Source organism: Mauremys mutica, chromosome 12 (genome assembly GCF_020497125.1).
Source record: "Mauremys mutica isolate MM-2020 ecotype Southern chromosome 12, ASM2049712v1, whole genome shotgun sequence".
NCBI lineage: Eukaryota > Metazoa > Chordata > Testudines > Geoemydidae > Mauremys > Mauremys mutica.
In genome coordinates, this window is record NC_059083.1 from 34,359,719 (window position 1) to 34,375,469 (window position 15,751).

Below are 15,751 nucleotides of genomic sequence, written 5' to 3' on the forward strand. Positions count from 1 at the left end.
TGTCATCCTGACCTTATCTATAGGATGGATCAGTGTGTTCCTGTTCTCTTTGGGGAATGTGCTGGTATCTGGGTGTTCTGGTACCACTGGTGAGTGCTCTGTGCCCAGCACCTCTTAGGAATATGTGTTTCTGCAACATCAGTCCTGTGCTTGCCAGATTCTACGAGGAGGGCCTGCCTCTTGCTTACAACTTAACTTTGCTTTCTATCAGCAACGTTTTGACTGCTTTAGTTCAGGCCTCAGGCCTCATACCAGGCCTCTAATACAAGGCCTTATGTTTCAGGTCCTCTTCTTACTACAGTTTCAGGTGTTCGCCTCTGAAAATTTTGTAGTGTTCAAACCATGGGGGTCCTGACCCAAAAGGGGGATGATGGAAGGGGTCACAAGGCTACTGTATTGGAGTTTTGGGATTGCCACTCTTACTTCTGCACTGCTGCTGCCTTCAGAGCAGGGGAGCTGGAGAACAGCGGCTTCTGGCTGGACACCCAGTCCTAAAGCCAAAGCCAGTGCCACCACCAACAGCAGTGCAGAAGTGAAGGCTGCAGGGTATGGGGGGGGGCAGGTTACCCTACATCTGGGTGTTCCCGTCAGCCTTCCATCCTGGTTGGGGGTTGACAGCTTGGGTTGCTGCCTCTCCACCCTGGTCAGGGGCTGACAGCCACCCTCACTTCTGTGCTACCCTCAGAGCTGGGCTTCCAGCCAGCAGCCACGGAGCTTCCTGCAGCCAGGAGAGGTTCCCAGAGGTGGGTCTGAGACGGCTTTGGGACCAGCCCCTGCAGGGGAATAGAAATTCCCAGCCTGGGCCAGGACTAGCAGCTGGGGTGCCCCCAGTCCTGTCGCTCCCTACAATAGCCAGATTTCATGGTCCATGAAACATTTTTCACAGCCGTGAATTTGGTAGGGTCCTACTCATCACACTTCATTCAAAGATTCTTTACAGTGCACAAAAAACAAAGAGCATGAGACACACCCAGAAAAGAAATGCCTAAGAAAAATGCAAACTTCAATCAACTCATTTCTGAGAAGAAGAAAGTGAAAGTAAATTCCTCTCTGGTCTCTTTCCTGCACTAGAAGCCATGGCTGCTGCGAATCCAGCACAAGCTCTCCAGGATGAAGTGACCTGTCCCATCTGTCTGGAGTATTTTAAAGATCCGGTGTCTCTAGACTGTGATCACAATTTCTGCCGAGCCTGCATCACCCAGTGCTGGGAGGGATTCGATACAGACATCTCCTGCCCTCAGTGCAGAGAGATCTTTCCCCAGAGGAACCTCCGGCTGAACAGGCAGCTCAGGAATATTGTGGAAGCAGCCAGAGAACTCAGGTTGCAGACAGTGAAGGAACCAGAAATAAAGAGACTGTGTGAGAAACACAAGGAGCCTCTAAAACTGTTCTGCAAAGAGGACAAAATCCCCATCTGCCTGGTGTGTCACAGCTCCAAGGAGCACAGAGATCACACCGTCATTCCTGCAGAGGAAGCTGCCAAAGAATTCCAGGTAGGAAATCACCAACTGTTAGTTTCATAGCCAGAGCCTTGGGAAACTCACCTTCCCCCAGCATTAGGGTTTCCTTGAGCCCCAGACAGCCACTCAGTGAGCTCCACTGGAGAGGAACGAGGGGTTTCAAGTTTAAGTAGGTTTCCCAGCAACTGGGAATCCTCCAAAGGGTCATGCAGATGGAGAAGTGAGGCCCTCGATAAATGTCCTAAGTCTTACACGTTGGAATGAAAAGGGCGTGAAGAACCCGCAACCCACCATATTCAGCCCCCGTGGCAGCTCCTGTCCCACAGGGCTGGGTCCAGCTCTCCACAGAAGGGTTATGGCTGCAGAGAACCCTGTGGAAAAATTCCATCATGAACCTACTTGTCCCACCTGTCTGGAGTATTTCAGAGAACCTGTCAGTTGGGAGGGTGGGAATATTTTCTGCTGTGTCTGCCTCACCCAATGCTGGGAGGGATCCGATACAGCTGTCTCCTGACTGAGCAATAATTAAGAAAGGCCATTAGGAGGGAAAGACACCTTGGTAAAGGTCCCAAGCCCAGAATGGAGATGAGGTTTCCCACTGGGATTCAGAACTCCAGGGTTTCTCCATGAGAAGTTTAACTCTAATGCCGGCCTGTACGAGAGGAAATCACTGGGCTAAACACTGTGTAGACCCCGAAGACCTTGAGTCCACACACAAAAGGGCTCCAGGCAGTACAGGTCCATGCCAAATACCATGGGGATTAGACTGGATTGTAGCAAAACTAACTCCTGGGCGGTGCTGACCTGTGTCAGACTGAAAAAACAGCCAAACTGGTTCCATTAGGCCTTACACTGCTCTCCCACAGTGCAGCATTTTGAAATCTCTGGACCCCCCTTCTGGGAGCTGGGGAACAGGCACCCAGGCAGCATTAGCACGGGAAGGGTTCAGGACAGCACTAGGGCAAACGCCAAACATTCTTGTCAAAAATCAACACATCTAATAGGGTTTGCTTTCATGCTCAGACCAGTTCTGTCCAAGCAGTCCAGTCTCCAGGGCTTCAGGGCTGAAATTCAGTGGGAGTTGGGCTCCTTAGAGAATCCCAGTCCATATTTCAAGCCTTGGTGGTTTCTGGAATTTGTATCACTTTGTTTGCTAAACCTTCTTAAAAACAGGATATTTCACATAGTGAATGAAAAATCCAACAATCTGACCTCAGTTTCATGTTGGTGTAAATCAATGGAGAAACAAGTTCAAACGATGTCAATGAGTCTGAAAATAAAACACTCCCAGTGTCCAGTAATATGACTCCACTTCCTTGGTATCTCTGATATCGTAAAGCAACTGGTTTCTTCACTCATCAATAGAGTGTTTATTTGTGCTGGAAAAGCTCCCACACATACACACTCTCACTCCTAAATCTAAAAATAACACCCCACAAATCATTTTCTGTTTCTCCAGGAAAAGATTCAGGCCTATTTGCAGACTCTGAGGGAAGAGAGAGAAAAGCTGCCGGGATGTAAAGTGAGTGTACAAATGAGAAGCCGGGAATATCTGGTAGGTGCCCATCATTATTAACCTGCATTGTTAACGAGCTGGATGGAGGGGCGTTCTGAATCAGAGCAATAAGGAGAGGCAGGGGCAAGCTAGAGGCCCAATTATGTTTTATCTCAATCGCTTGGGGGTGAAGCAGAAATTCGTTAAATGGGGAATAATCACAAGGAAATCAAAATTAGTTGTTTTAGCAGGAATTACTGCTTGGGCCTACACCACAAACCAGTATTTTTCAACTTATTTTCATTTGGGGACCCCTCTGGAAATTTTGAATGGAGGTGCAGAGACCCCTTTGGAAATCTACTGTCTGTGTGTATAGTTGAATTCTGTTCGGTCAGTTTTCAGTCTAAGGGTATGGCTACCCTTGCAACTTCAAAGCGCTGCCGCGGGAGCACTTTGAAGTGTGAGTGTGGTCGCGGCTCTCCCAGCGCTGCAGGTACTCCACCTCCCCGTGGGGATTAGCTTCCAGCGCTGGGGCACTGTTTACATTGGCGCTTTGCAGCGCTGTAACTTGCTATGCTCAGGGGGGTGTTTTTTCACACCCCTGAGCGAGAAAGTTGCAGCGCTGTAAAGTGCCAGTGTAGCCAAGGCCTAAGTCTTTTGTGGACCCTTTAGACATAGTCCGCAGACCCCCAGAGGTCTGCAGGTCACATGTTGAAAACCACTGCCATAAGCTACTTTCAACTATTATTTTTTATCTACTCCATATTAGCTACTATTAGTTTAATTAAACTCACTTCATAAGTAATGAACTAACAGAATTTTGAATTAGAAAATCCAATGCACTAGAACAACCCCCCGATACACAGTCACTCTGCAGTTTCACAGTTCTCAGCCTTGTATAAGCCCAGAGTTTGGAGGATGTTTAGTTTTGGGGAATCCTCTTGTGCGATCTTTGTTTACAATTTTAAGATCCGGCTTAAATAGAGACACGTATTCCTGGGTGTGATGTGTTGGGTTCTATCCCTCTGCTCCTTTCTGGCTTTCAGTGCTTTTGCGCTCTGACAATTTCGCCATTCCTGTCATTCATCTTGTATGCCTGAGGGTGCTGTCCAGATATTTTGTTTTACACTCCTTACTATTTTCACTACAGTTCACATCCTCCTTATTTGTTAAGTCAGTTTCTTTTAATTGCAGCAAAGAGTCTTGTGGCATCTTATAGACTAACAGACATTTTGGAGCATGAGCTTTCATGGCTGAATACCCACTTTGTCGGATGCATGGGATGCATGGGATGCATCCGACGAAGTGGGTATTCACCCACAAAAGCTCATGCTCCAAAACGTCTGTTAGTCTATAAGGTGCCACAAGACTCTTTGCTGCTTTTACAGATCCAGACTAACACGGCTACCCCTCTGATACTTTCTTTTAGTTAGAATTTATCTTTTAGTACAGCTTATATCCTTCATATTTCACTCTTGTGAATGATTGCTTTATGGCCTTGGGGAATGTGGACTTCTGTCCATTGCTTCATGATCCTGGGATACTCTGTGTGTGTATGTGTGCACACAGATCCATATAAAGGGCCTGAAAAATCCTCTCCCTAGAAAAGGATAACATGTTCCTCTACAGATTCTAAGCTTTCATTTCACTTAGTGAATTAATTTCTAGCTTTTGTGGATGTGATAAAAATCTTCCCAATGTAAACTGAGTGTATCAAAAGCACAGCTCTCTGCCTGAGTCTGAGGTTTTTTGTGTTATAGTTTCATCTATTTTTTTCTCTCCATCTGCCTCTGTCCACATGGTTCTGAGTAGAGCTGGGAAAATACCAGATCTTTTTCCCTGGCTAGATATTAAAAAAAAAATTGGCTTGAACCAAAAATTATTTTTATAATATTTTCAGCAAATCATAAATTTGACTTTTTCTTGGTCAAAAGAAATGTTTCATTTTGACAAAATCAAAATGTTTTGTTTCAATTTTGACCATTTATTTAAAATATATATATAATTATATAAAAAAGAAGGAAATCTTCAACCAACAAATAATTTCACATTTAAAATCCTGGGAAAAAAAATTAAAAAGAAAATATTTTGATTTTTCATTTATTTATCTTTGTAACAAAACAACTGAGTGAAAGTGACAGGAATTCACGAAACGTTTCAGTATCGACAAAGCTGCATTTTTCCCTGGAAAAAAAATGTTGCGCAGAAAATGTCACCCAGCTCTAGTGGCTGAGTCCTCCTGCTGCTTCGGATCTGCATCTCTGAGGCCATCAATAATACATTATTCGAGCCATGTCAGACGTGGGAATGTCCCTTTATGAGATTCTGGAGCCAAAAGGAAAGGTGTGAGAAAATCCTCTAGTAACCACAGGGCATTGCACAGAGTTAGGTGACTTAAAATTTGCGAAGAAATTCTCCCTCCTGCACACTCAGCATTCTGTGACAGGACCCCAGGCTCCAGCCATGTCCCTGACCAGCCCATTCCCTATTGTTTTGTTACAGAGAAAGACACGAAAGGAGAGACAGAAGATTGTGTCTGAATTTCAGCAACTGCGGCAGTTCCTGGAGGAACAAGAGCGACTCCTGCTGGGCCAGCTGGCAGAGCTGAATGAGGAGATTGTGAAGATACAGAATGAAAATATCACCAAACTCTCGGAGAAGATTTCCCGTCTCAGTGAGCTGATCAGTGAGCTGGAGGGGAAGTGTCAGAAGCCAGCAAGTGAATTTCTGCAGGTGAGACTGAGTTAGAAATACTCCAAATCCCAATATAGGGACAGGACAGCTCCTAAAACATGAGCACTGCTGTCCAGCATTCAGAGGTCACAGTGTAACTCGGTGTGTGGATTCCTGAAATGTGAATTATTATTATTCTTGGCAGAGCCACAGACACTTTGATATTAGAGATGGAAAAGCCCCATTAGTTAGGGAATCCATGGCCCTGGAGCCAGGGAAGGGCCTCTTTCATAGGTGCCAACTCCGTGGATGCACCAGGGCTGGAGCACTCATGGAGAAAAATTAGTGGGTGCTTAGCACCCATGGGCAGCTAAGCTCCCCCTCTCCCCGTCTCTCCCTTCCTCCCAGCATCTCTTGCTCGCTGGCAGCCCCGCTGATCAATTCCTCCCCCTCCCTCACAGCGCCTCCCACCCACCACAAATCAGCTGTTTCACAGCATGCAGGAGGCTCTGGGAGGAGGGGGAGGAGCAGGTATGGGGCATGCTTGGGGGCAGGGAGCAGAAAAAGGCGGAGCAGGGAAAAGCAGTCAGGAAGAGGTGGGATGGGGGCAGGGCTTGGCGGAGGGGGTGGAGTGGGGGCGTGTGAGGGGTCGGGGTGGGAAGAGGCAAGGTGTGGGAATTGGGGGAAGGAGTGGAGTGGGGGGCTCGAGCACCCGCTGGCTAGAGGGGAAGTTGGCGCCTATGGCCTCTTTCCCCCATACTTCCAAAATCCCTTCTTTGGAGTGTTAAGTGTGTCAGGTGGGACTGAAATATGCTCTCTCGCTCTCTCTCCTCTAGGATGTCAGAAGTACCTTGAGCAGGTACGTGTCTCTCTCTCACGCCCCCTCACACTTCACAACACTGGGAAAGAGCTTGGAGATGATGTTATCACCACATCTTGCAGGGGCTATACAGCAAAATGTGTGGGGAAGGCAGGGGTGAAAGTAACTTAAAGGACTTGCCGGTACTCCCGGAGGGGGAGGGGAGGGGAGGGGCCTCAACCGGAAGAGGCGTGGCCTCTATCAGAAGAGGTGGGGCCTTTAAATCCTGGGGCTTTTAAATCAGGATTTAAAGGGCTCGGGGATTCAGCTGAAGCTAGGAGCTGGGCCCTTTAAATCACCCCCGGCTGGGAGCCCTGGGGTTTGGGCAGGGGTGAAAGTAATTTACATTTCTGACCCATATGGTCCAATTGCAAGCAACCCACCTCTCCTACATATTTCATGGATCCCTCCCATTGCATGACATGGATAGAGAAAATAAAGCTACTATTACTACTACCAGTACTGTCTGTAATAAAACTTTACTATTGGAATAAGCCTGAAAAAGAGAAAACTCACTGTCACATTTTTCTCCATGTCTTCCCTCCTCCTCCAGCCAGGCTGCAGACACTAGGCTCCATGCTTTCTCCCTGCCTGGCACTGAGCAGCAGCTGTAGGGGCTTCCCTCTAGCTTGCAGCAGGGAGACTGGCTGAGGGAGAGAGAAGCCTACCCCCTGCATAAGAACAGTTTAAACTCAGCTGTTCCCTGCATGGTTCAGTAACATTTCAAAGAGGATCTGCAAGCAGTTTGGACATCACAACCATCATCCTCTGCTGGGGAGGGAATGGGATAGATTTGAACTTGGAAATGGTTCCTGATTTTGATTGTGTTTTTTGTGTATAGGAAATCCCCTCATCCCAGGGGCAGAAAAGAACTGCCCCTGCCATGGTCACACACTTATGCAGGCAGCAGCAGCAGGCATCTCAACCAGTGTCCCTACTGCAAGCTAGAGCCTAGAGGAGAACCCCTGCTGGGGGTGGGGCAGGAGGAATGCAGAGCCTTGTCTGCAGCCTGGCTGGAGGAGGGGGAGGGAGGAGACGAGAAACCAACGTGACAGTGAGTTTTCCCCTTCCACCTGCTTTTATTAGCTCTGGATTTAAGCAGTGGAGCCAAATGCTTGTATTTGTTGTGTATATTAGTATTGGAGACAAGATCCCCCCGTCCCGGGGGCAGACAAGGACTGCTCCTGCCATAGTCAAACACACCCTCCCTACAAGGATGCCAGAAACCACTCCTAACCCCAAGGGCTGAACCACTCAGGGAATAGCTGAGTTTAAACTATTCTTATGCAGGGGGCAGGCTTCTCCCTCCCTCAGCCAGTCTCCTTTTCTTACCGGTCCTCCGTACCGGCCTGTACCGGCTTACTTTCACTTCTGGAGGAAGGTCACATTCTGGATACAAATCTCTCTGATCAATTTTATCCTGAGGTTCTCACCCTTTTATAGAAAGACTCTGGAATTATCCATACAGTCGGGAAGACTGACCTCAAGTATTTCCTAGACATGTCACCTCCCTGGGGGACTGGCTGCCTCAGGATAGTGAGGATGGAATATGGGCCTGTCATTGCTGGGGCCCTGCTTACCATTCAGCCCAGGGCAGCAGTGGTCAAGAGTCTTTCTCGCCTGAGGACTCTTTGGAGACCTGTGTGAAATGAGCTGGGATGGGGAGAGTTGATGTCTCAGTCTACTTTCTAGTGGTCAGATTTCTACAACACTTCACCTAGGAACCTCCTGTCCCTCAGAGCATGGAGGCCATGGAGTGAATTGGCCATGGAGATTCAATTCCCCTTTTATCCCCAGAGCAGGTCTCTCCAGGCCAGAGTTGAAGAATATTAATGGGTCCTTTTGGGGGAAGGTTTCACTGCCATGGCCTGTGCTGCACCTGCTTTGAGGCTGGGAGAAGCAGAGGAATTCTAACTCCAGACCCATTAGAGAAGCAGCTCATTAGCAAGAACTTATGAGTCAATACATGAAATAGAATCACATGAAATTATTCTGTCCAGGTGTGAGAAGGGGAAGTTCCAACAGCCAGAGGAGATTTCTGCTGAACTGGAAGAGCGAGTCAGTGGTTTCTCCCAGAAAACTATTGCGCTACTGGAGACTGTGAGGAAGTTCAAAGGTACCCAGAAGGGATCTAGGAGGGGAAATTGGGATGAGCATCTGAGTCTATCAGAGGAGAATATCTCTGGCCAATTGGTTCATAATTAGATTATGTGTGTATTTAATCGTTGTGTGAGAATGCCACACACTTGGGGTCCAAGTCACTTAGGTTGATTAATTCAAACCTTTATTTGTATCTAAAGCATGCCTTGCAATTACAATTACTATGAAAGTAAGAAATGACACATATACTGAAAGAAGTACTGGCCAGTTGCCTACTCGGGGACCATAGGCGAGTTATAGTGGATTTCTCTGTGAAGCTCTGATTACCCCTTACAGTGTCTGAGATATTATACACATCCAAATTATGTGTTTATTAGGTTTTTTTTCCAACCACCTTTGAGTGTTATGAATATTAAGTATCTTCTATAACTCATACAGTGCAGATGCATGAACTTTTTAATTCTCAGGGCTTTTTCTGTCCAAGTTATTTCCATGTCATTATTTTTTTTTTCTGTTTGGCTAATTACCGCTGATTATGCATAGGTCTCTTCGACCCTGTTTGCTGCATAGGTTTTTTTTTTACTTTGCTAAGTGCTCCTGGGCAGTACATTTTGGATGTCTGATGTCTTTAAGCACATTGTGTGGTCAAAAAATCTTTGTCCCACATAGGAACGTATGAACACATCATTTAATTACAAGACAACTTAAGACAACATTTCCCTTATGTCAAGCAAACTGCTCACCAGGCGAAAGCCAAGTCAGTCAGTACAAACGCACAATCTCGGTCTGTCCAGACTTATGCATGACCCTTGTACCAGTTCTCAGTTCTGAACATAATAACTAGTGGAAAGCAGATAAACTGAGGAGATGTAGCGGGGCTCAGGCATCAGGATGTCTCACATCAATTCACGACTTACCTAAGGTCACAACATTCAGGCCCAAATTTAGCAAAATGGCCTAATTTGGGGCACCTGAGTTTTTCTCTCCCAACTAGAGAACTGCAGGGCAGGTGTTCCAAAGCTGTGCAGCCTCCACAGCTGCAGGTGGAGTCAGTGGAGCTGCAGGTGCCCAACCCCTCTGAGAACCAGGCCCCAGGTGCTTAAAGGTCGGCACCCAAAATCTAGAACCCTAAATGAAAGGCCATTTGTTGCCATCACTGGGCTCTGGTCCCATATGGCAGCTAGTCTGGGCCAAATGGGCTGTGGGGAAGGAGAAAGACCCTCCCCCACGGTGAGGGATCCCTCCAGCACAGGAGCCTCTGGTGGCTCCTCCCCAGCAGCTGCAGGCACAAGGCGGGTTCCTGAGAGGGCTGGGAATGGGGTGGGGGTGGTGAGGGCGGGTGGAAGAGGGAGGGGACTGGACGAGGGACAGAGGGAGGTGGGCAGTGTAAAGCTGGGCCTCTGACACTCTGCACGCTGAGCAAGACACACGGGGGCCATTGTCACAGGGATGTAGCTCTGGCTGGCTTCAGAACTTCCACAGCTTGTGCCAAGGTCTGCACTGGCCTCTGCAGCCGCTGAATAGCGGAGTCACAAATTTTATCTCTTTCCTCCTTTCCCCCTCCAGACACTCTGCCGTCTGCACTGGAGACAAAAAGAGGTAGGTTGACGAAATTACCCAAAGGGAAAACAGGACACCATGTGGGGCTAGTCCGAGCCCTCCCTGCTCCACCCCAACAGGGCTGGTGTTGCTGCCTGCCCAAGCACTGCCTGCCCCCCATGCACTGGCATTGCTGCTAGCTTGAGCCCCGCCTTCCTCCCTGCCTGATCTCTGCCTCCCCACCTGTTTGGGGCTGGCATCACCACTCGCCCCGCTGCTCGTTCCTCTGCACCCCACTTTTGTCAAAAAAGTCAGGATGGCCAGGACAAGGCTTAAATGGGATCATTCAGACAGGGTGATGATGTGTTTAAATTATGAGAAAATTCCAATGAAAACATCTTCATGAGATTGTAGCTAACGTTACCAACCAAACTAACCCCAGCCATGACACCCAGCCCTAAAAATAAACCCATTAAACAGTGAGGACGTCAGAAACTGAAGTCACACAAACAATCCTGACACCAACCTTTTTTGCCGAATTCATGCCCACACTGATGATCAGAAACACTCTCCCTGAGCAGCATCCAAACACCCTTAACTCTGACCTTGGGGTTTTCATAGACAATCACAGGACTTTTAATATAAAACTGAGAGCAATGAATAGAGAGCTCCCTCCCCTGAGTGCTGACAGATCCCGCTCCTTCACCCCAGTGCAGGGGGTCTCCCCATCGCTCTTCTCCAACATCCTCCTTTGGGCAGGGTTGGGATCTCCCATTAGAGCTGCTCACTCTTTCATGGATTGGGGAGATGCTCTCGCTCTGATGCTGGCTCCTCTCCTTTCTCTCTGAGATGGGGATGGGGCTACCCCACCCAATGCCACCTCCTACTCTCTGGTCTTAATTGGCGCTTCCACAATGCTGCCCCTTCCTCTCTGTTCCTTGGCCCTGGAGTGGAGGCTGCATTAGAGGAGGGAGATTCCCTCTGGAGTTTAAAGCTGGTACCGGCCTCTTCTAATCCCTCCTCACCGAAAGCTTCTGACACCTTCCTGGCTGTGTCTCTGTCACTGAGAATGGATCAGCCCCAGCAGGAGGAACTGAAGCCTCTGCAAACAAATGAGAAAGCAGTGAATTGGTTCCTATTAAACAGTGAGGAACTGCAGTGACATCTCTGCTCAATCTCAGGTGCACAGGACAGAAGCAGCTCCCTGGGATCCAGGCCAGGACTGTCCCAGCCGGAACAGGGCTGCTGGGGAATGTGAGACATGGTCTCAGTCTTCCCTGAGGCTGAGCTCTGCCTCCAATGCTCTGATTCTCTCTCTCCCCAGTGAACGTGACTCTGGATCCAGACACGGTTCATCCCCAACTCGTCCTGTCTGAGGATTGGAAAAGTGTGAGATGGGAAGAAAGACAGCAGGATCTGCCTGACAGTCCTGAACGATTTGACAGTGAGCCCTGTGTGCTGGGCTGTGAGGGATTCACCTCGGGGAGACATTGCTGGGAGGTGGAGGTGGATGGTGGGGGAGGCTGGTTTGTGGGGGTGGCCAGAGAGTCTGTGAGGAGGAAGGGACAGATCAGCCCTGAGGATGGGATCTGTGCTGTGGGGTATGTCTTGGATCAGTTCTGGGCTCTCACCACCCCTGCGACCCCCCTGCCCCTGAGCCGGGTCCCCAGCAGCATCCGGGTTTGTCTGGACTGTGACCGGGGGCAGGTGACATTTATCGATGCTGGTGACAAGGCCCCAATCTTCACTTTCCCGCCAGGCTCCGTCCCTGGGGAGAGAATCCGACCCTGGCTCTGGGTGCTGGGGGTAGGATCCCGGCTCCGCCTGTGTCCCTAGGACCCAAGGGTGGGGGGAGAGAGAGGGAGATCACACTGGGGAGCCTGAAATCAGCCCTTCTAGCTCTATGTAGAGCTAGACATAGACAGACATCATCTTCCTTTCCAAATGCAAACGGATGGACATCATACCAAATGGACTAAAGGTAAAAAATCCACTGCTATCTACATACTACACAGACCACAGTGAGAGATTATGCCATACTCTATCAAAGAAACTGAGGAACCACCTGATCAGCCTCCTATACAGCAAACAGGAAAACATCAAAAAAGAGCTCTCCAACCTGGAGACTCTCATCAATAACCAAACTTCCATACAAACTGACTTCACTAAAATAAGACAGGAGATCTACATTACTCACTTCACCTCTCTACAAAGGAAAAAGGACTGTAAGCTGTCTAAACTCCTACCTGCCACATGGGGCCACAACCGTGGTACCCCTAACCCACCCAGCAATATCGTCAATCTATCCAACCACACACTCAGCCCAGAAGAAACGTCTGTCCTATCTCGGGGACTCTCTTTTTGCCCTGCCACCCCCACCAACATGATACAGTTCTGCGGCGATCTGGAAGCCTACTTTCGCCGTCTCCGACTCAAAGAATACTTTCAGGACAACACTGAACAGCGCACTGATACACAGTTACCCTCCCACCAACAGCACAAAAAGAAGAACTCCACATGGACTCCTCCTGAGGGTCGAAATGACAGTCTGGACCTATACATTGAATGCTTCCGCCGACGTGCACAGGCAGAAATTGTGGAAAAACAACATCGCTTGCCTCATAACCTAAGTCGTGCAGAACGCAATGCCATCCACAGCCTCAGAAACCATCCTGACATTATAATCAAAGAGGCTGATAAAGGAGGTGCTGTTGTCATCATGAACAGGTCTGACTACCAAAAGGAGGCCGCCAGACAACTCTCCAACACCAAATTCTACAGGCCACTTCCCTCAGATCCTACTGAGGAATACACTAAGGAACTGAACCATCTACTCAGGACACTCCCTACACTAACACCGGAACAAATCAACATACCCTTAGAGCCCCGACCAGGGCTATTCTATCTACTGCCCAAAATCCACAAACCTGGAAATCCTGGACGCCCCATCATCTCGGGCATTGGAACTCTCACTGAAGGACTGTCTGGATATGTGGACTCTATACTCAGACCCTATGTCACCAGCACTCCCAGTTATCTCCGTGACACAACTGATTTCCTGAGGAAACTACAATGCATTGGTGACCTTCCAGAAAACACCATCCTGGCCTCCATGGATGTAGAGGCTCTCTACACCAACATCCCACACGCTGATGGAATACAAGCTGTCAGGAACAGTATCCCTGATGATGCCACAGCACAACTGGTTGCTGAGCTCTGTGCCTTTATCCTCAGACACAACTATTTCAAATTTGATGACAATATATATCTCCAGATCAGTGGCACCGCTATGGGCACCCGCATGGCCCCACAATATGCCAATATTTTTATGGCTGACCTGGAACAACGCTTCCTCAGCTCCCGTCCACTCACGCCCCTTCTCTACCTACGCTACATTGATGACATCTTCATCATCTGGACCCATGGGAAGGAGACTCTAGAAAAATTCCACCACGATTTCAACAGCCTCCACCCCACCATCAACCTCAGCCTGGACCAATCTACACGGGAGGTCCACTTCCTAGACACTACGGTGCAAATAATTGATGGTCACATTAACACCACCCTATACCGAAAACCTACCGACCGCTATGCCTACCTTCATGCCTCCAGCTTCCATCCCGGGCACACCACAAGATCCATTGTCTACAGCCAAGCACTGAGGTACAACCGCATCTGCTCTAACCCCACAGACAGAGACCAACACCTACAAAATCTCCACCAAGCATTCTCAAAACTACAGTACCCGCACGAGGAAATAAGGAGACAGATCAACAGAGCCAGACGTGTACCCAGAAGCCTCCTACTGCAAGACAAACCCAAGAAAGAAACCAACAGGACTCCACTGGCCATCACATACAGTCCCCAGCTAAAACCCCTCCAGCGCATCATCAGGGATCTACAACCCATCCTGGAGAATGATCCCACACTTTCACAGGCCTTGGGTGGCAGGCCAGTCCTCGCCCACAGACAACCTGCCAACCTGAAGCATATTCTCACCAGTAACTGCACACCGCACCATAGTAACTCTAGCTCAGGAACCAACCCATGCAACAAACCTCGATGCCAACTCTGCCCACATATCTACACCAGCAACACCATCACAGGACCTAACCAGATCAGCCACACCATCACCGGTTCATTCACCTGCACGTCCACCAATGTAATATATGCCATCATATGCCAGCAATGCCCCTCTGCTATGTACATCGGCCAAACTGGACAGTCTCTAAGGAAAAGGATAAATGGACACAAATCAGATATTAGGAATGGCAATATACAAAAACCTGTAGGAGAACACTTCAACCTCCCTGGCCACACAATAGCAGATCTTAAGGTGGCCATCCTGCAGCAAAAAAACTTCAGGACCAGACTTCAAAGAGAAACTGCTGAGCTCCAGTTCATCTGCAAATTTGACACCATCAGCTCAGGATTAAACAAAGACTGTGAATGGCTTGCCAATTACAGAACCAGTTTCTCCTCCCTTGGTTTTCACACCTCAACTGCTAGAACAGGGCCTCATCCTCCTTGATTGAACTAACCTCGTTATCTCTAGCTTGCTTCTTGCTTGCATATATAAACCTGCCCCTGGAAATTTCCACCACTTGCATCTGAAGAAGTGGGTATTCACCCACGAAAGCTCATGCTGCAAAACGTCTGTTAGTCTATAAGGTGCCACAGGATTCTTTGTTGCTTTTACAGATCCAGACTAACACGGCTACCCCTCTGATACTTAGCTCTATGTAGTCTCTGTGATCTGCTTCTGTGGACTTTCTATCATGAAGTCTCTGCAACCCAGGAAGTTGCATCCGGTCTCAACTCTGTGCAGTCTCTGGTGTCAAACCATAGAGAGCATTAGGTGAGGTAGAGAAGCCGATCTCGTCACTGCCCCAGGGATTGTGCAGCCTGTGTGCTGCTGTCCTCTATGATACAGGAGAACTCTGGGGATCCTTGGTCAGTGTCACTGACATTGGGTGGGGGGGAAAGAGCCCCCTGGGAATGGAAAAATGGGCTTCTCTAGCCACAGTCATCCTAGTCTCTATGACCTGGAGGTCTCCTGTCTACCCAACCCCGATAGCTCATCTCTATGGCCCCTGAAAGCTCCTCACCTTCCCTGCAGCCTCAGGGGTTCTTCCCCCCTCCCCTTCCCATCCCTGGTGCTGCAGGAGGAGCAGACGGGCCCAGAGGGGCAGATGTGGGGCTGCAGGGGCAGAGCTGAGGGAGGGGCTGGGGACAGAAGTGACGTGGGGGTTGAGGAGTAGAATTAACAGCCGGGCTGGGGATAGGCAGATGTGGGGGTGACAGGGACACAGAATTAATTAATTAGGATTTGGGGTTTTGGGGAGAAGCTGGAGGCTCCCCAGGAGCAGGGAGCCTGGGAAAGGGAGACCCAGAAACTGGAGAGTCTGACCTACAAGTCATGCGGGTACCTTCCAGAACAACACTTCTTCAAATTTGTGGATATTTTTACCATGTGTTCTGGTTATGAAAGTTCCCTCTCAGCTCCTTTTAACCTGACATTTACTTAAGGTAAATAAACAAGACACATTTTATATGTTTCATCTCTCTTTAATTTTCCAGCTGTGATTTTTGAAGGCAGACATGGGTTGACATAAGCAATTTGGG

General features: G+C 48.7%; 1 protein-coding gene across 1 annotated transcript; it reads left to right on the forward strand.

The window, feature by feature from the left end:
- The first annotated feature begins 1,076 nt into the window (after nt 1–1,076).
- Nucleotides 1,077–15,319, forward strand: LOC123345266 (zinc finger protein RFP-like). Its single transcript, XM_044982016.1, has 8 exons — nt 1,077–1,493; nt 2,920–3,015; nt 5,458–5,688; nt 6,465–6,487; nt 8,488–8,603; nt 10,154–10,178; nt 11,437–12,031; nt 14,869–15,319. Exons 1-7 carry the CDS (start codon nt 1,077–1,079, stop codon nt 11,960–11,962), a joined length of 1,434 nt encoding a protein of 477 aa, XP_044837951.1. The 3' UTR covers nt 11,963–12,031; nt 14,869–15,319.
- Nucleotides 15,320–15,751: the final 432 nt, after the last annotated feature.

Bases quoted from the DNA above. Each gene is read 5' to 3' on its own strand.
- LOC123345266 (XM_044982016.1), top strand. From the start codon at position 1,077: ATGGCTGCTGCGAATCCAGCACAAGCTCTCCAGGATGAAGTGACCTGT. The intron at 3,016-5,457 runs GTAGGTGCCCAT...GTTTTGTTACAG, and splicing joins TGAGAAGCCGGGAATATCTG to AGAAAGACACGAAAGGAGAG. The intron at 8,604-10,153 runs GTACCCAGAAGG...TTCCCCCTCCAG, and splicing joins GACTGTGAGGAAGTTCAAAG to ACACTCTGCCGTCTGCACTG.